Source organism: Giraffa tippelskirchi, chromosome 3 (assembly GCF_054371585.1).
Source record: "Giraffa tippelskirchi isolate mGirTip1 chromosome 3, T2T-mGirTip1v1.2.pri, whole genome shotgun sequence".
Lineage (NCBI taxonomy): Eukaryota > Metazoa > Chordata > Mammalia > Artiodactyla > Giraffidae > Giraffa > Giraffa tippelskirchi.
Genome location: NC_137277.1, coordinates 120,388,461 through 120,407,417, shown reverse-complemented (window position 1 = coordinate 120,407,417; position 18,957 = coordinate 120,388,461). Strand labels below are relative to the sequence as shown.

The 18,957-nt window shown below is 38.0% G+C and overlaps 1 protein-coding gene across 6 annotated transcripts in view; it reads left to right on the top strand.

Moving 5' to 3' along the window:
* The window catches only part of THSD7B (thrombospondin type 1 domain containing 7B), a 1,641,422-nt gene that overhangs the window by 1,367,271 nt on the left and 255,194 nt on the right, over positions 1–18,957 (top strand). For all 6 annotated transcript variants that reach the window (XR_014079260.1, XM_081579094.1, XM_081579097.1 and 3 more), the window contains one exon: positions 2,922–3,185. Coding sequence is in view for 5 of the 6 variants with exons in the window: in XM_081579094.1 (XP_081435220.1) it covers positions 2,922–3,185 (264 nt within the window). In the remaining variant the exon portion in view is untranslated. The remainder of the gene's footprint in view (positions 1–2,921; positions 3,186–18,957) is intronic.

Below are 18,957 nucleotides of genomic sequence, written 5' to 3'. Positions count from 1 at the left end.
CATGTGATTATGTTGGACCCAGCCAGATAATTCAAAATGATCTCATCTCAACATCCATAACCTTAGTTACATCTACAAAGTTTATTTTGCCATAGATGTTTAGTTGTTCTAGGGATTAGGATGTAAACATTCTTGGGGAGCCAGCATTCTGCCTATCACATGCTACCCAAGTACAGAAGAATACCTCTTCTAGAACAGAGATGAAGAGTGTGTTCAAGGATGACTTTCTGGAGGAATAATCCCAGTTTGGACCTAAAGGACAGGTAGTCATTAACTAGGCTATAGAGAGAGGGTAGAACTGGTGACCATTCCTGGAATAGAACATGCAAAGACCAGAAGTTAAATGAGTGGCTTTTAGGAACTAAAAATGCTCAGTATTATTTTTAACATGACACAAGCAGCATAGTTATGAGACAAATATCAACAGGCCCAATCCTGTGGAACTTTGATGACCGAAGTAAAGAGTCTAGACTATTCCATGAACTGTGGTAAGCCACTGGAAAGTTTTAAGTAGATGAATGATATGATCAGATTTCTAACTTTGTGAGTTGATTCTGGCTGAAGTGCAGGGAAAAGATTGAAGGGAGTGAGTTATGGTGGCAATAAAATCTTGAAAGGAGCCAGTATAGTGATTTAAGCTGGAAATTTGGTGGAGGGCTAAATATGAGTATTGGTAGGACTGGGAAATGTAGAAGGAAAAGGAAAAGTTATGATGGTCAGAGTGAGTGAGTGTGGCTGTTGCCAGGTTGAGTTTGACTGATTGTTTAGGTGTAGATTTCCAGCATGTGGCCCAGAAATTTGAGTAAGACATCTTGGCTGAAGATGATAATTAGGGACTTAAGGGGTACAGAGGGTTATACTCTTTGTGAGAATGAGAAAAGAGAAACTAGGGCTATGCCCTTAGGAAACCCATCAGTTAAGAGAGGTACAAAGGGAGAAGAATTCAACAAACAAATGAACAAAAAAAGATGTGCCCAGAAAGATGGTGGGGGTGTAGAGCAGGGGTGAGGGACAGAAAGGTAAGGTGTGAAAGGATATTTCAAGAATGATGGTGTAGTCAGTGCTCCAAGGCTATCATTGAATATCAAGTCTGAAAGATAAAAAGTAAAAGATAGTTCAGGATGTTATTACTTTGTTGTTTTAGGGAATAGATAGACTCAAAACCTAGGGTTAAGTGTGTTGAGAAGAGAATGGGCACATAAGAGATGGAGAAAACTGTACTTTTTGGACATTTGAGAAGCACCAGATACTTGGGTATGTTGAATGCTGATAAGAAGGTGCCAATCCTCCTCACCCACTGATATGTCTCCCATGCAGTAAATGCTCACAGCAGAGATAGAGGCAGTGCTCCTCAAACTTATTCTGAGCAAGTGGCCCTAAAGGTAGATTCAAGAAGTATATCCCTCTAGAGAGACAGTTGTGTGGCCAAAGCTTCTGCAAGATCTTTTCAGAACCTATAGGAATCCTTATTTATTGTGTCCAGAAGCATCACAGATGAGATACAGCTAGTCCTCCAGGTGACAACTGTAGAATAGTTGTGTGTAATGTAAATAATATGGAGCCTCCCTGATAGCTCACATGGTAAAGAATCTGCCTTCAACGCAAGAAACTCCGGTTTGATTCCTGGGTCAGGAAGATCCACTGAAGAAGGGATAGACTACCTATTCCAGTATTCATGGGCTTCCCTAGGTGACTCAGAGGGTCAAAAATCCACCTGCAGTGAGGGAGACTTGGGTTTGATCCCTGGGCTGAGAAGATCCCCTGGAGGAGGACATGGCAACCCACTCTAGTATTCTTGCCTGGAGAATCCCCATGGACAGAGGAGCTTGGTGGGTTATAGTTCATGGGGTTGCAAAGAGTTGGACACGACTGAATGACACAGCACATGTAAACTATTTCACAATGAGAAAGTAGTCTATGTATCAGCTTATAGCAAGCACTTCCAAAACAGCCATTTAAGACTAGAAATAGATTAATAAAGCTCCCTACCATTTAAAATAACCAGCCATGACTCTCACTAATGGCCTACTAATGAAGAAACAAAGAGAAATTATTAGATCTAGGAAAACTTAAAAATCTAAAGGAAGTGTGTTAGTAGCAAATTTGAGTCAAGTTACAGACTGTCTTAGAATCCATTAAACATAATTATCAAGTACTCACAGCTTTGAAAAATGACTCTGCATTGTCATTACTCAAAAGTTGGAATTACACCTAAAAGGTCCGTCGAAGTCAACTGGTAATGTGAGGTCATGTTCTAAAATCTTTAAGTTAAAAAGGTCTCTCAAAGTGCAAGTCATATCTTTTTCTCAGATTAAATTACCCAACTTGCTTTGAGCATTTATTTCAATATATTGTTTCTGTCAGCATTTCTGAGTTCCTGATAACAGGAAGCAAAATAAATCACACTTTGTCCACCACACCCCAAGTGACACCCAAGCTAACTCCAAGGTCATTGTCTGGGTGTATATAATTTTTTTCCTTGAATAAACAAACTATTTTTTAAAAAGTTACTTGAAAAAAAGGCAGCATTATACTTACCCCATTTTGTTCGCTTCCGTGGAAACCATTAATTTCAAGGAAAATGGAGACAAGATAGTCAGTTTTTATCAACAAATTATAAAGACACCAATATAAATCAACAAGAATTTTTCTAGTTGTCAAGCCACTGTAGCAAATTTTTTCTAAGTATTTTTTGCCACTCTCCAACATGAAGCCTTTTTTCCCCCCAATTAACTTAAATTTCACAGTTGCTGTGGGGATTGCTTCATTGTCCTAGGACTTACTTCTGTGTTAAAGAAAAAAGAAAGTGAAAAAAAGAGAAAGGCTTTATTTGACTTAATTGCCTAAGAGCTTTGAAATGTGAACAACTTAACAAAACAACAGATGTGAAATTAACACATCCATATCTCTTGTTGGAACAGGGAAAAGCAGAAAGAAAGAGAAATGCCAGGATGCTGACTTGTACCCTCTAGTGGAAACAGAACCATGTCCTTGTGATGTGTTTACATCTCATCCTTATGGAAACTGGTCAGATTGCATCCTTCCTGAAGGCAGAAAGGAGCCTCACAGAGGACTGCGGGTACAAGGAGACACCAAAGAATGTGGAAAAGGCATGCGCTTTCGAGGAATAGCTTGCTCTGATAAAAATGGAAGACCTGTTGACCCTGTCCACTGCAACAGTTCTGGTAAGGAAATGGGTGAGGAGTAACACGTGAGAACACTGACATATAGCCCAGGATGTGTGTCCCAGGTCTAGAGCTCATACCTTTGTTTCTTAGTAATTGCTCCAGTTTTCCTTTGTCAAAAACACACTGCCTCTCATTAAGTATGAATATAGGAAATGCACAGATCCATATCTCACTAGTTATCTGGAATGTGAGTGTTTGGGATCTTTGACTCACCTCTCTCTATACTTCACCTCTGGTCACTTGCTTCCATGTGTGAGCACAGGCTTTCTCTGAGAAAGCCAAAGACCAACACAAATGAATATATTTTATGCTGTTTACTGGTGCCTTAATCACATATATAAAAGGCATCAGGCCTTGAATGTCTTATAAGGGTGTTGACAAAATACCAATGAAAAGGTTAATATTAAATGTTGTACAGTACGATGTGTAAGCACACCTAAATTAAGAGTAGAACTGTAGAAAAGAAATTAGCAAGCTGGAAGAGTTTTTGAAACTTTAATCAGGGAGAAGACTCTCTTTTTCATTATTTTTGAACCCTGACATAATTTAAAAGATATGGGTGAACAGAGAAAAGAATGATGGTTAAATACAGTTGGTGTAAATGTTGATAGAGGAGGCTTTGACTGTTGATAGCAGTGGAGCTTATTGAGCTCCTGCTCTACTTTTTGGTTCTTAATTACCTTTAAACAAACAAAAACTAAAGAAGTTAGGGATTTTATAGAAGGTACTAATAGAGAGAATTTATGTTTGAGTGGTAAACTCTAAAAAAAATAAAATTGATAGATTCTGGTCACTATCATAAAGGCTTTTATATTCTAGTAAGTTTTCTCAATAATACCAGAAATAACAAATTGAATTCACTTTTAACACACAAGTAATGATAGTTTGTCTTTATTCTATATTGGTAACGTATCAGCTCATTTATTTAGGCTGTACCTGGATCATTATAGGAATGCAATTTAAGATTTAACAATTTTTAGTTGGCACAGCCATTGCACTGCCTGTTGAGTTAGTCTGCAGTGTTGTATTCAGTGATTTTACTTTCAGAAACATTAAACACATCACAGACAAGTAATGGACCCACTTGGGAAAAGCTAGAGTTGGATTACTCTGATCTTTGTTTTTCACCTTTAAAATACATTGCTGTTGTTCAGGGCTTCCCTGATCACTCAGATGGTAAAGATTCTTCTGCCTGCAATTCAGGAGGCCTTGGTTTCATCCCTGGGTCGGAAGGATCCCCTGTAGAAGGGAATGGCTACCCACTCCAGTTGTTTAGTCACTAAGTTGTATCTGACTCTTTTGTGACCCCACGGACTGAAACCCTCCAGGTTCTCTGTCCATGGGATTTTCCAGGCAGGAATAGTGAAGTTAGTTGTCATTTCCTTCTCCAGGGGATCTTCCCAACCCAGGGATTAAACCCAAGTCTCCTGCATTTCGGTAGGTGGATTCTTTACCACTGAGCCACCTGAGAAGCCCTTAGTATACATAGTGGTCTATTTTTAAAATTTTCTTGAAATATATTTGATGTATAACATTTGTTGCATAAATTTAAGGTGTACAATTTAATTCAAGACATTTGTGGGCTGTAATATGATTGCAATTTTAGTGATGATAAACACATATAATATTACATAATTATCATTTCTTTTCAGTGGTTGGAATAACTCTAGTCTCAGTAAGTTTGGTTATAAGACTAGATTGTTGTCCATATTACTGTACTGTACATTAGATCTCTTTGGCTTCTTTACTATTCATTCCAAGTTCACACCGTTAAAAAAAATTATTCTATCCTTATCCCTCTACTCCTATCCCCTGGAAACCACCATTTTACTGGTTTTATGAGTTTGGCACTTTTAGATTACATGTATAGGTTGATATAATACAGTATTTCTCTGGCTGATTTGTCTCAGTGTACTATCCTCTAGGTCCATTTACATTGTCACAAATGGTGAATGTCTTTCTTATTGCTAGATAATAGTCCATTGTTTATATACACTACAAATTCTTTGACTCATCTGTTGACGGGCACAGAGATTGTACATACAGCTGTGGGCAACACAATTCAGTAAATTCTGAATTACCTATGCTAATGGATTTTATGGAATATTCAAACTGCAGATAATATTAGCCAGGTCTCTTTGGCTTTAGGAATATCACTGAGGGGACCAGTATTAAAATTATGCCTGATTTAAAACAAAAAGAACACTTGAGAGTGGAATTTGTGTCTGCATCCTGTCAGCAATTGTTTGAGGCTATTGAGTTCCGTCACTGCCTATTGTCAAGGTGTTGGATTTAATTCCCAACTGTGTGTGACAACAGGCCAGATGTGGACTCTGGATGATTACCTAATTCAGTCAACAAAATAGAACGTGCCAAAATAATGATACTTTAGCTGAGTTACTTCCAATTATGTCTCTTATTCCAGTGATATTCTTTTCAAAGAATAGGACATGAAAGCACCCCCACACCTCAACATACTCCGTTCTTCTCTCCCCTATTTCCTGCCTTCATCCCTTCCTTCGTTCCTGTCTCTGCTCATAACAAATCTTTGCCCCAACTCCTCTGATAAATCATTCTATTTCATCACTTCCTATTCCCCATGCATGTTTGTGTGCTAAGTTGCTTTAGTTGTGTCATACTCTGTGCGACCCTATGGACAGTAGCCCTCCAGGCTCCTCTGTCCATGAGATTCTCCAGGCAAGAGTATTGGAGTGGGTTGCCATGCCCTCCTCCAGGGGATCTCCCCAACCCAAGGATCAAACCTATGTCTCTTATGTCTCCTACATTGGCAGATGGGTTCTTTAACACTAATGCCACTTGGGAAGCCCCTTATCCCCCTTACCAGTCTTTTATCTTTCTTCGTGGTGCTTAATCACTAACTAAAATATTATGCATTTACATTTTAATAATACTTTATCTCTCTCTCTCCTATGATTGGATGGTAAAATTTCCAATAAAGAAAGAACTGCTTTTTATTTTTTACTTTTCTTTTCTGCTATATCCACAGCACCTAGAATGATGCCTGAAAGTTAGTAGGTATTTAAAACATATTTGTAAATACATGACTAGACCATCAGGTCTTAATAAGTTTGCCTCCTAAGCATTTTCTCAAGCTTCTCTTTTCCTCTTGCTGTCTACTACACCCAGTGACAGAGGTTACAGTATTGTCTTAACCACCTGATATCTATTATTCACTAAGAGCCATCAGTCATCACACTAAAAGACATGTGTGACCACGCCAGTGCTGTGCTGGCAGTTTCTCCTGGTCTCTTCTGCATATACCAGGTCCTTAACAGGACACCAAAGGAGTTCCATGACTACATATTCCACCTGGCACACTCTTTTTCCTCCTTTCATGAGACTCCTCTTCTTTTGGGATAAGACAAAGTGATGCCTGATTCAGGAAGCACTTTTCCTACTTCCATTCCCAGGGTAGGTGAGAGGATCATCCTTTTTTTCCTTTATCAATATATTTGGAATTTTTTTTGTTTTAGACATATACTTGTCTGTTTCTCTTACTAACCTGATTGTTTATTGAATCAGGTTCATTTCAATTCAGGTGTACTGACTCAAGTTCATTTCTCCATCCCCAGGGCTTAACACAGGGTCTGGCCCACCATAGACTGTCAGTTATGTTGGTTGAATGAATGAAAAGGTGGTTTAGATATGGCCAGAGGCAACACACATGCCTTGATAAAAGTTCTGAGTGTGTGTGTATTAAGAGTTGTTTGGGTAGAATAGCTGAGTATAGTAAATATAGACCACAGAGAAGTTGACTCTAAAATACAGGGCCAGAAAAACACTAGAATATTTTGTTCTATTTTGCCCTTAAAAAGAGTTTGAGATTAGGGGGAGTCCTAATTGTACTGGAATGAAATTGCATTGCTACCAGTAGACAAGGAATATTTTTGAAAGAATGGGAGAAATGCAGAAAAACAATTTTCCTAGTGATCCAGTGAGAACTATGTGAATAAAATTTTAATTCATCAGCTTATAAAGTGAAAATGTAATCTGTTTCATATCTGATTCCAGATAAATTGTGATTGAGTTTGATAAGCAATTAATTATCTCCATTAATATTTCACCCAGAAATAACTTGGCATTTGCAACTTAAATCTAGTACAGCAATTTGACTAATTTGCTGTTTTATATAGGGAGGTATGGATAGCAAACAAAGCACACTAATCTAAGAAATCTTTGTGATTTAAAGAATAATATTTCATGTACTTGCAGTTACTGACAAAATGTGAATTTAATCTTAGTACCTTTATAAAGTTTAGTTTCTATGACCATATTGAATTTTATATTATTGAAAAGATTTAGCACAACTACTTATGGGCTATGTTATTTTGGCCGAGATAGGAGACTGAAATTTACATCTTTATTAACTGAATTGTTTAAAAGAGCATTTTATGAAGAATCCTTTGTGTGTATCAAAGAGGATGAACTTTTAAAAGTATTGTGAGCTCTCCCTTATGAGTCCACCAGGCAGAGAGACTGAGTAATTATATCTCTTGCAGAAGGAAATAGCAACTCTTTAGTCATCTGCAGCCTTTGCCAAATGACCTGTGTCCTAAATCTTCTGCACCTGTATGTTTTTCAGATGTTAAAAGCTCTTCAAATCATCACTTGAGAAGGAATAATAGTGTCTACTCCTTAGCAAATTAATTTAAGTTTGACAAGATGGATATGCTTCTGTGTTTTCTATGTTGAGATTTTGCTTCCTTTGCTTCATTTTTCCTGTGACTGTTGCTATAAAAATTCATATATAATCACTACTTAGAGATGCTTTGATCCTCTATCCATGTTTCTCCATTCCAGTGGTTCTCCCTGACTTGCTCTGACTTCTTACCTTTCCCTTAGATCCACAGCAGTGAGGACCCACCACCTGGCCTTACTCAGTGCTTCCCTCCACCACCCTTTGGTCCCATTTCAGTGAGAAGAATCTTTCCCACAGGCCAGTATGATGATCACTGCCATTGGTTTTTAAACTCTCATTGTCAACCGAATGCCCAGGCCCCTTAGTGTGACATACAAGACCCTTCATGATTTTGCCCTTTGTTAACCCCTGAAACATCCTTTTTCCTTCCCATGCTGAGCCCCAGCCATCTTAGAATCTTGCGTATCTCAATGCATGGCATTCCTTCTCATGAGGCTTTTGCTTTCTCTACATACACACTTTAATTTTTCCCCCTTGCAACCTAATTCTCTAGTAGACTTCTAGTAACCTTTCAGGACTTAGGTTAGAAATGTCACCCTTTCTGGGGAATTCCAGGCAATCTTGCTAGTCAGTTCTTTCCCAAATCCTAGAACCTATTAGGAGTTAAGTATATCTGCTGCTGCTGCTGCTAAGTCACTTCAGTCGTGTCCGACTCTGTGCGACCCCAGAGATGGCAGCCCGCCAGGCTCCCCTGTCCCTGGGATTCTCCAGCCAAAAATACTGGAGTGGATTGCCATTTCCTTCTCCAATGTATGAAAGTGAAAAGTGGAAGTGAAGTCGCTCAGTTGTGTCCGACTCTTCGCGACCCCATGGACTGCAGCTGTATATCCCTTAAAAAACAGGCCCCCAATCCTAGTACTTCTCATATTTTACCTGCTGTATGTCTAGTCTGTCTGTCCTGCCAAAGAGGAGTATGGCATCCTTGAGGGAGGGACTGTGTCTTCTTCATTATTCTGTCATTACAAACACCTAGCAAAGAGTCAGCGCATCATACATACTCATAATTAACAAAACATAAAATATAAATCTATGCTTCTATGTAAAGAATTTTCATGTACATATATGTAGTAGTTTTTTATGACTGCTCTAAGAATACCACAAATTTGGTTGCTTAAGATGACACATTCTTTCATACTTCTAAAGGTCAGAAATCCAAAATCAGTATAACTGAGTTAAAATCAAGGTGTAGTCAGAGCCTCACTCCCTTCAAAGCCTCTAGAGGGAAATCTATTTCCTGACCTTTTTCCAGATTCTAGAGCTGCATTCCTTGGTTCATTGCCTCTCTCTGTCTTCAAAACCAGTGGTATAGCATCTTGCTTTGGTGTCTTATTACTTCTTTAATGTCAGTTCTCTCCCAGTCTCTGTTTTCCTCTTGTAAGGGCACTCAGGATAGCCCAGATTTATATTCCCACCTCAATATCCTTGATTTAATCACACCTGCAAAGTCTCTTCACATACAAGGGGCCATTCAGAGGTTCTAGAGATTAGAACTCAGATATCTTTGGGGGCCATTATTTAGCATACCAGAATATGTTAAGGCTGTTGTATTTTTGCAACTCAACCTTTTAAAGATGTGTAAATGAAAAAGAATTGGAAACTTCTCAAGTATTAGAACCACTCACAGAGTGTTATTTTCTTTTTTTTTTCCTGTGTGTAGTGTCTGCGCAATAGGCTTTATGTGAACAGTTGATGCCATAATCTGCAAATTGTTAGACAAGATATCATGGCTAAAATGTAATGAAGAAAGCAAATAGAATGTATAAAAGCTCACAGAATGGAAGATAATATTTGCAAATGTGTATCTGATAAGAATAGATTTGCATCCAGAATAAAGTCTTTCCAGTCAACAACAAAAAAAGACAACCTAGTTGAAAAATGGTCAAATAATTTAAATAGGCATTTCTCCAGAGAAGATATATTAAGTACACATGGCTTTTAAACTTCTGAAAAGATGCTCAATATCATTAGTCATTAGGGAAATGGAAATCAAAACTATAATCAGATGTCACTTCATATCCACTAGTCAAAAAGGCAATGTGTTGGTAAGGATGTAAAAAAACTGGAATCTTCATACATTGCTGATGAGAATGTAAAAATGATAAAACCACTTTGAAAAAGTTTGACAGCTCCTTAAAAAAATAAACACTGAGTTGCCATATGACCCCACAGAAATGAAATATACACCCAAGAGAAATGAAAGCATGTCTTCTCATAAAACATAAATATTTTGCAACATTACTTGTGAAAGCCAAAATGTGGAAACATCCTATATTTTCATTTGCTAATAAATGGATAGATAAAATATAGTATATATATTTCAAATTAGCTTGGCAGTTAGAGGTACTGTCTCTGATACCTAGGATATACTCACTGAAAGTATTAAGAGATTGTCCCTACAGGTTGCCTCCCAGGTGGTGCTAGTGGTAAAGAACCTGCCTGCCAATGCAGGAGACGTAAGATATGTGGGTTCAATCCCTGGGTCAGGAAGATCCTCTGGAGGAGGGCATGGCAACTCACCTCAGTATTCTTGCCTGGAGAATCCCATGGACAGACGAGACTAGAGGGCTATAGTCTGTGGGTCGCAAAGAGTCTGCCTCATAGATAAGATTGCCTGAGGCTAAGAGAAACCCAGAAGTTCTTGTCCTAATGCTACCTTTCTCCTGCTGATTCTTCAAAACCTGAACTCTCAAGACGTTGCTGCTTTATAAAGTAGGGTTGTTAACCAGGGCGGTGCTAGGGTTCTGTATTTATTTTAGCAAAGTATTTCTGGCTCCAGGGTTGAGGTTTGATTAGATAAAACAGAAAGGTAGAGAAATCATCAGAAGAGGGTTGCAGTAGCCCCTGTGAGAATGAAAAATGAGAGTCTATGGGGAGGGGAAGAGAAGAAAGTATTTGAAAGTTAGGAGGGATAACACTTATTAAAGTTGGGGAAATAGGGCAGAGTTGGGAGAACTTTTGAAAACTAGGTCAGTGATTGATGTTGACATTAATAAGAGTAAGGTACAAGCTTGAGAGTAGAAAGTGGAAAACTGAGTATTGAACAGTTTGAGGACTGAGCAGAACAATTATTAGAGATGTAAAAAACCCACACAATTGAAAATATTTGAAGTCAAAGAGAAAAATTTCTATAATTACAGTTTTGGAATATAGATTTTAGAATAGCTTACAGGTGGCAATGTAAGTGATACACATGACATTGACAGGTGAAAGAGATGACCCCCTTCAGACTAAGAAATATTTTTATTTAAAATGGCAATAGAAGATTCATGTTCCTTCTACTTAAATCTTCTCATCAATTAGAAGTTTATTACTGTAACAATCAGCTGAAGTGCTCTAAAAATGGCAAAGATTTTAATTTTTTAAAATCAAATTTCCTTCCTTCATTGGTTCCAAATTAACTTTATTCAATTAAAATAGATTTAAAATATTGTCTGCCTGAGATCACTTCCAAAATCTGATAATATATGTAATGCCCCTCATGTTAATATCAATAAATTTTTTAATGTTTTATTTTCCAGGTTATCCAGAGTGCTTTGTGCTCTGACTCATGTGCAATTTTTAGTTTCTTCATTATTGTGCTTATTTTTCTTCAATATGTTTCCTTTTGGCAATTAGTGCTTAAATGATAGTTGAGAGAAGATGTCCCAATGTCACTTTCAACCCCTCCTTTCCTGTACCATATGCCACGTCCACACTGGACTCCTCCCTCCATTCCCCATGCACCTTCTGTCCTTGTGTGACTTCATTCCTTTGCCCATGTTCTTTCCTTTGTCTGGTGCCTGTTTTTTTTCAAAGTGAACTCCTGTTCATCTTTTTGAGCCAGAAATCAAGTTGGTTTCTTCAAAGAGACTTTTCCCCAAATTCACTAGACCATTTCTATATTTTCACAGAAACAGCATCATACTTTCATGAAGAACATTATTCATATTAGGCTTTACCCTTTTTTTGGCCACACAAGGCATGCAAGACCTTAGTTCCCCCACCAGGGATCAAACCCACACCCTTTGCAGTGGAAGCAGGAAGTCTTAACCACTAGACCAGCAGGGTACACCAGGGTATTCCAGACCTTACCTCTTTACATGTCTTATTCCAAACGATTAGTCCCCAGTTCTTAGCTTATTTATTCATTAATTCAGGATTTATTTATTGAAATCTACTATGTGTCAAGTACTGTGCTACACCTTGATTACAGTTTTAGACAAAGCACTTGCTCCTTGCCTTCATGGAGTTTGCAGTCTAGTGACAAGAAAGATTAAGAAAATATAAACACAGAATATATAAGTTCAATTTGTCCTAAGTGGTATGACAAACTTGACCAGGATACTATAAAAGAATAGTAAAAGGGAACATCATTTAAATTGGTGAATCAGAGAAGGCCATTCTAGGATCTACAATTTGAAGAATAAATGGCTAATTCTTTCAGCCAGAGTACATGCTCAGATAATGTCTTTTGTATAAACGGAAGTACAATATTCCTAATATTGTATTATATTTTTCCACATTCTTTGGACCATTTTAATAGTATTTTTGTGCAGTTTCTGTTTTGTAAACCATCTCAAATACTTCTTGATAGATGGAAGTTTACATTAAAATTTAACTAAATGTTTAATTTAATGTATAGTGACTATTGATGTATTTTCAGTTTGCATTAAAGAAAGAAATCCTGAAGTCTGTTATTTAGGAATGGCTATAACGTTTTGAACCCTATTCTGAGTATATATGGTCAGCTATCTTTTGGACACCACAATGCAAAACTGTGCTTCCCACTGTGTTGCCTTTCATATTCTTAGTTGTAGCTCATTATTCCAGCTTGTTAAGCTCTCTAAATCTTGATTCTGACATCTAACATATTAGCTATAACTCTCAGCCTTATATCATCCCCAAATTTGATAAGCTTGCCATCTGTGTCTTCATCTGAGGTGTTAAAATGCTAAACAAAAAAGAGCCAAGCATTTCCCCCTCAGCATCCAGCTACATGGAGCCATCCCTCAGGGTGGCCCTGATCCATTAATCAACATTGGGTAAGTATAGAAATTCATCCAGCTCCTTTTAGTTGTTTATGAGGGTGTCAGGAAGGATTTGGGGGGGGGGTATATTGCTTTCTACCTATAGCATCTTCTCCTTTCTTCTCTACTAGTCTAGTAAATCTATCAAAAAAAAAAAAGATATTAAATAGCTTTCTCTGAATTGATGTCAGTCAGGTGGTGCTAGTGGTAAAGATCCTGCCTGCCAGTGCAGGAGACGTAAGAGACACGGGTTTGATCCCTAAGTTGGGAAGATTCCCTGGAGGAGAGCATGACAGCCCACTCCAATATTCTTACCTGGAGAATCCCCAAAGACAGAGGAGCCTGGCAGACTACAGTCCATGGGGTCACAAAGAGTAGGACATGACTAATTGACTTTGCATGCATGCACATGAGCTCATTTTGATGTCCAGTACCCACTTCTATTTTAAAATACCTAATTACTCTTTAATATATATTTGTGGGCTTTTGCCAGAATTGGGCACTTCCATAGCTTTATGTTAACCTCCTCTTGACTAACTCTAGCCAGACTGGGACAAGGTAACATCTCAGTGACCTAAATCCCAGGCCAAGCTGCACAGAGCCCAATGAGGATGGGTCCCTTAACAGCTCATTGTTCCTTTCATATAGTGATGCTATTCAGGAGCCTTGTCAGACACTGTGGAGGTGTAACTGTGGAATATATTTCCTACCCTGATTTAACCCATATTTTAGTTTTACTGTGTTTGCTTTCCATATTCTGTGTGTTGGTCTACAGATAATATTGGCTACAATTACTATTCTTCAGTTATTGTTCTGTTACCTACTCTCTTTTTAAGATTTTGTTTTTTGTTGTGGGCAATTTTAAAATCTTTATTGAATTTGTTACAGTGTTGCTTCTATCTTATGTTTTGATTTTTTGGCCAGGAGTCATGCGTGATCTTGTTTCCCCAACCAGGGATCAAATCTGCACTCCTACATTGGAAGGCAAAGTCTTAACCACTGGACTGCCAGGGAAGTCCCTCTGTTCTGTTATTTTCTTTATGAAAACTTGAGCCTCCTCTACCCTTGATTTTAGTCTTGTACTCAGTTTTATACTTTTCCTGTCCATTTTTTTCCCCTCTTCTTCAAATTTGGCTTAAATTCCTATAGTTCATGCGAGTTGCAAAATATTTTTTGATTCTCCACTTTGTGCTTAATTGTTTGCCAAGACATCTATTATCTTTCTAAGCCTGCTACTGCTAGCTAAGTTGCTTCAGTTGTGTCCCAACTCTTTGTGACCCTATGGACTATAGTCCGCCAGGCTCCTCTGTCCCTGGGATTCTCCAGGCAGGAATACTGGAGTGAGTTGCCATGTCCTCCTCCATGAGTATGTTAGCCTAAAATACTCAGCTATTATCTTCAGTAGTATCTATACTACCAGGACTTTACTTTCTATATTCTCCTTCCTCCTCTTTGCCAAAGGCTTCTTCTAGGAAAAAAAGAAACAAACAAAAAACATTAGTACCATCAGTATCCCCCTAAGGCCCTTATCCTCATATCTAAGATTATTAAGTTTCCCAGGAACTCCATTCCAGATATCTCTTCTATTCCTTTTCACTTATGTCATCTATTTAAGTAGCAATCAATTGATTTTACAAGTTTGGTAGGTTTTTCTTGGATATTGGAGTCATGATTGGGGAAGGTTATTAAGATCTTAGCTTTTTTAATGTATGTTATATATAGGCAATCTGCTCAGGGCTTTGCTTTTATTATTTTACAACACCTGTTTAACAGGAATAAAATCTCAAGGCCCACACATCTTACTCTTGATATCTTATCTCATTGGAAGACATTAAAATATTAAAAAATTTTCAAACTCTTGATATGATACAAAGAGGTGGAACAGTGGATCTTTAGGCACAGAGATCTTAAATACAACAGTTTTCCCATTTCAGTCCCAGCAATTGTCCCCTGTGGGTCTTTGAGCAGGACAAAAATAACAGTTATCTTGAAGGTCACTATAGTAGTTTTCAGTGTTTTTATAATTTCTGTCTCAAGTTGAACCAAAGCACTTTGTCATGTATGCCCTAGGCAGATTTTCTCTGAAGTGTCACATCAAACAGGTGTAGTATTGGGCTATTTTTAATTTCAAAGGATGAGGACAAACAAATAACCTCAGGTCTTAGGGCCCACTGCTAGGTACGTGGAGAGCTAAGGGAGCAAAGAGAATCCCCTCCACCACAGGAGGAAACATACAGTGGTGCCCAGTTCTGCCCTTTGCTTCTATTCCCTGCAGTATGACCCTCATTTTCATGGACGTGCCTTTGGTCTGCTGAGTCTTGCTTGACAACCTAGCCTTTCCCTTCCTCCTCTGTATCTACCACCATCTCTGTGTCTCTCATTTAAAATTCCTGGAGAGAGGATCTGACTGAGGTGCTGTAGTCTCTCATTTTCAGTCCATGTCCATCCTTCTTTTATTTTTAATTTAGTTTCATAATTTCTCCTATCACTCTGTATCTCCAATCCTATTAGCTTCCCTCATATTTAATTTATAACCTTACAGCCCTCTCTACATCTGTTTATATTGAAGTCTAGGTGTTCCTGAAGTATGAATATAATTATTTAGCTTGTTTTGATGTACATTTAGAGTATATGACCATCTTACTTTTTTACCTTTATTGGAGTGTAAGTGATGCGTAAGGTTGTATATATTTAAGGTCTACAATCTGATGTTTTGATATACATATACATAGTGAAATAATCCCCACAGTTAAGCTCCTCTTGCCTTCAGGCTTTCCCAGTTTCTGCATCTTTTCCAGTGAGTTGACTCTTTGCATCAGGTGGCCAAAATATTGGAGCTTCAGCATCAGTCCTTCCAAAGGAAATTAAGGAATAGGGAGGGTAAGGATCTTGCACAAGCTTGCTCAACTAGGAATGTCAAGCTTGTTTTCTCTTCCAGACAATTTGGCTCCAGAATGTGTCTTTTAATATATTAACTGCCTCTATTCATTCTTCTGTATGTAGATTTGTTTATTCTTTGGGGGACACTGCATAGTATTCTATCTTTTACACATATTTATCATTTTATATTTCTTTTCCCATAGTGATAAACTGTCCAGGCTTTATTCCAGTCTTAGCCAATCAATGAATGATGTGAATAGCCTGTTATGGCACCGTGCTGCAGTATGATTATTAGGTAGACAGTAAGATAGTATTAATATTATTTACCAAAAAGAAAACTAACAACAAGACTAAAAACAATAACATGAACAAAATAAGAAGAAATATACCAAAACAGTAAGAGCTGAGAGCCTTTGAACTCTAAAGATATTTTCTCTTTCCAACTGCTTTTTATTTTTGCTTTCCATTCTATACCTCTACATTTATAATTGTACTCTTGACAACTCTCAGATTTTGAGTCTCATATATGGAATCAATGCTAGAACAAAATTTTTAGGTCTGCTGTCTGTATATTATGTCCCTGAAGTTCTGCTTAATCTAGGTATGGGTTAGTTTCACCTAATTATTTCCAACAGCTCCAAGACAAAAATTCACACCTTAAAATACCTTAGTTGGTACTATCTCAATTCTCTTAAATGATAAGACATGACGATTTTATCTCATTTCTTCTCCTGAATCATCTTTTGGGACACTGGAAGGATGAATGCAGACATGTTAACTCCAGATGGCATACTCAGCACATTCTTGGGCAAGAGTTACACTCTGAAATATACACAATTTACATGATGATGATTGTGAGAAAAGGAAAGTGAAAGTTGCCCAGTCGTGTCCAACTCTTTGCGACCCCATGGACTATACAGTCCATGCAGTTCTCCAGGCTAGAATACTGGAATGGGTAGCCTTTCCCTTCTCTAGGAGATTTTCCCAACCCAAGGATCGAACCCAGGCCTCCTGCATTGCAGGCATATTCTTTACCAGCTGAGCCTCAAAGGAAGCCCAAGATTACTGGAGTGGGTAGCCTATCCCTTCTCCAGTGGATATTCTGGACCCAGGAATTGAACCAGTGTCTCCAGCATTGCAGGCAGATTCTTTACCAACTGAGCTATCAGGGAAGCCCTGATGATTGTAAAGATATCCCTATAAAGCTAAGATGGTTGTGTAGAGCATGAAGTAGAACAAAAGAAGCTGTCTTCAGTGCTTCCTGAATTGTATCTTCATGTTTTGAACTTACTACCACCTGTTGAACATTGTAAAGGTACAGAGTTTCATAATGGAGAGACATTGAGGCAGTAGATTATAGAAGTCCCTGTAAGTCATTTCAAAACAGCTGGGACTTTAATAAAGGAGTAGGATGGGGAACGGAAGGAGGAACATGATTGGTTAGGACCGGGGATGATAATGTGCCTCTCTGTGAGATGATGGATGTTCACTTAACTTATGGTGATAATCATTTCATGATGTATGTAAGTCAAATCATTATGTCTTTTACCTTAAATGTATATAGTGCTATATTTCAATTATATCTCACTAAAAGTGAAGGGGAAAATAGCCTATACAATTTATACTTTCTCTCACAGTGAAAGAGAAGTAGATTTCTCACAAACTGAAGCGGTACATTTGTAGTATTGCTTCCCCAAGTTAAATTTTTTTTCAAAATTTATTTATTTGCTTTTTGAAGTGTAGTTGATTTGCAGTGTTGTGTTAGTTTCAGATGTGTAGCAGGGTGATTCAGTTATGCATACCTATTTCAAATGCTTTTCCATTATAGGTTATTACAAGATATGGGATTTAATTCCCTGTGCTAAGCAGTGGGTCCTTGTGGTTTACCTATTTTATCTGTACTAATGTGTATCTGTTAACCCCAAGCTCCTAATTTATCCCTCACCCCCTTAAGTTTTTAATGAACTATATCAAGTTGTATAGTCCCGTGTTGCCTTGGGATTTATCCCAGCTGGGAATGTGAGGCAGAGAATACCACAATAAAGAATTTAATTAGCAGAAATTGTATAGCACAATATAGTCTGCTTGTTACTCGAATACTTCGAGTTTCCAGTATGAAGCAAAGGATAATTATGGCCTGTACTAGTCATGCTGGATGGGCATTTCAATAACAGATGCTGCAAGGTTATTAGGGAGGAACTTTTTCCAATAATAATGACAATACTTGACCTATATTAAGCATGTGATTGCCTGGCAGGTCCTGTGCTTGTTCTTTACTCTCAATGTGTTTTTCTTTAAAATCTTATAATGTCACTTCAGTCTCTAGTGGCCTTCAAGCTCTGTTTGTTCAATATTCTAAATTATATTATAATCGGCATGGGATTATTAGTTGGCATGTACCAAAAGATGATCATTACCTGTTCTATTTGTTTGATCAACAGACAAAAATTCACATGCACACTTTCCTCATTCCCCTATGAAATAGAGGCCTGGGTCTTGATGTGAAAGTAGCATTCTTCCAAAGACTCAAGATGTTGGATCTTCTCTTAAATGTGATTTCTCAAGTTGGGACTGTCTTCCTACCTCCCATCTCCATTTCATACACCGAAGATGATACTATAACTTCTTTGTAATGAATAAGAATAGTAGTCCATGCTGTGTGTTAAGTTGCTTCAGTCGTGTCTGACTCTTTGCAACACTATGGACTGTAGCCTGCCAGGCTTCTCTGTCTATGGGATTCTCCAGGCAAAAATACTGAAGTGGGTTGCCATGCCCTCCTACAGGGGACCTTTCCCACCCAGGAATCAAACATGCATCTCTTACGTCTTCTGCATTGGCAGGCAGGTTCTTTACCACTAGTGCCACCTGGAAATAGTAGTAGCCATGGTTAATTCCACATTCCAGATGCTCTAATGCATAAAGCAGTTCTTTGAAGTTTGTGATAATTGCCTCCATTTTGCAGATATGAAAGTTGAGGCTTGAAGGGGTTCAATGACAGCTGCAAATTAATACTACTAGTAGTAAGTGTCCTGCTTGACTTTGAAATTAGCTCTTTCCCATCAAGCCCATGCTATTATCCACCATGGCACTGTTCCTATCTTATAGAAACTGAGTATCCACTGTGTGGTCCACACTGTTTCGAGCTCTCAATTAATCCTCATAA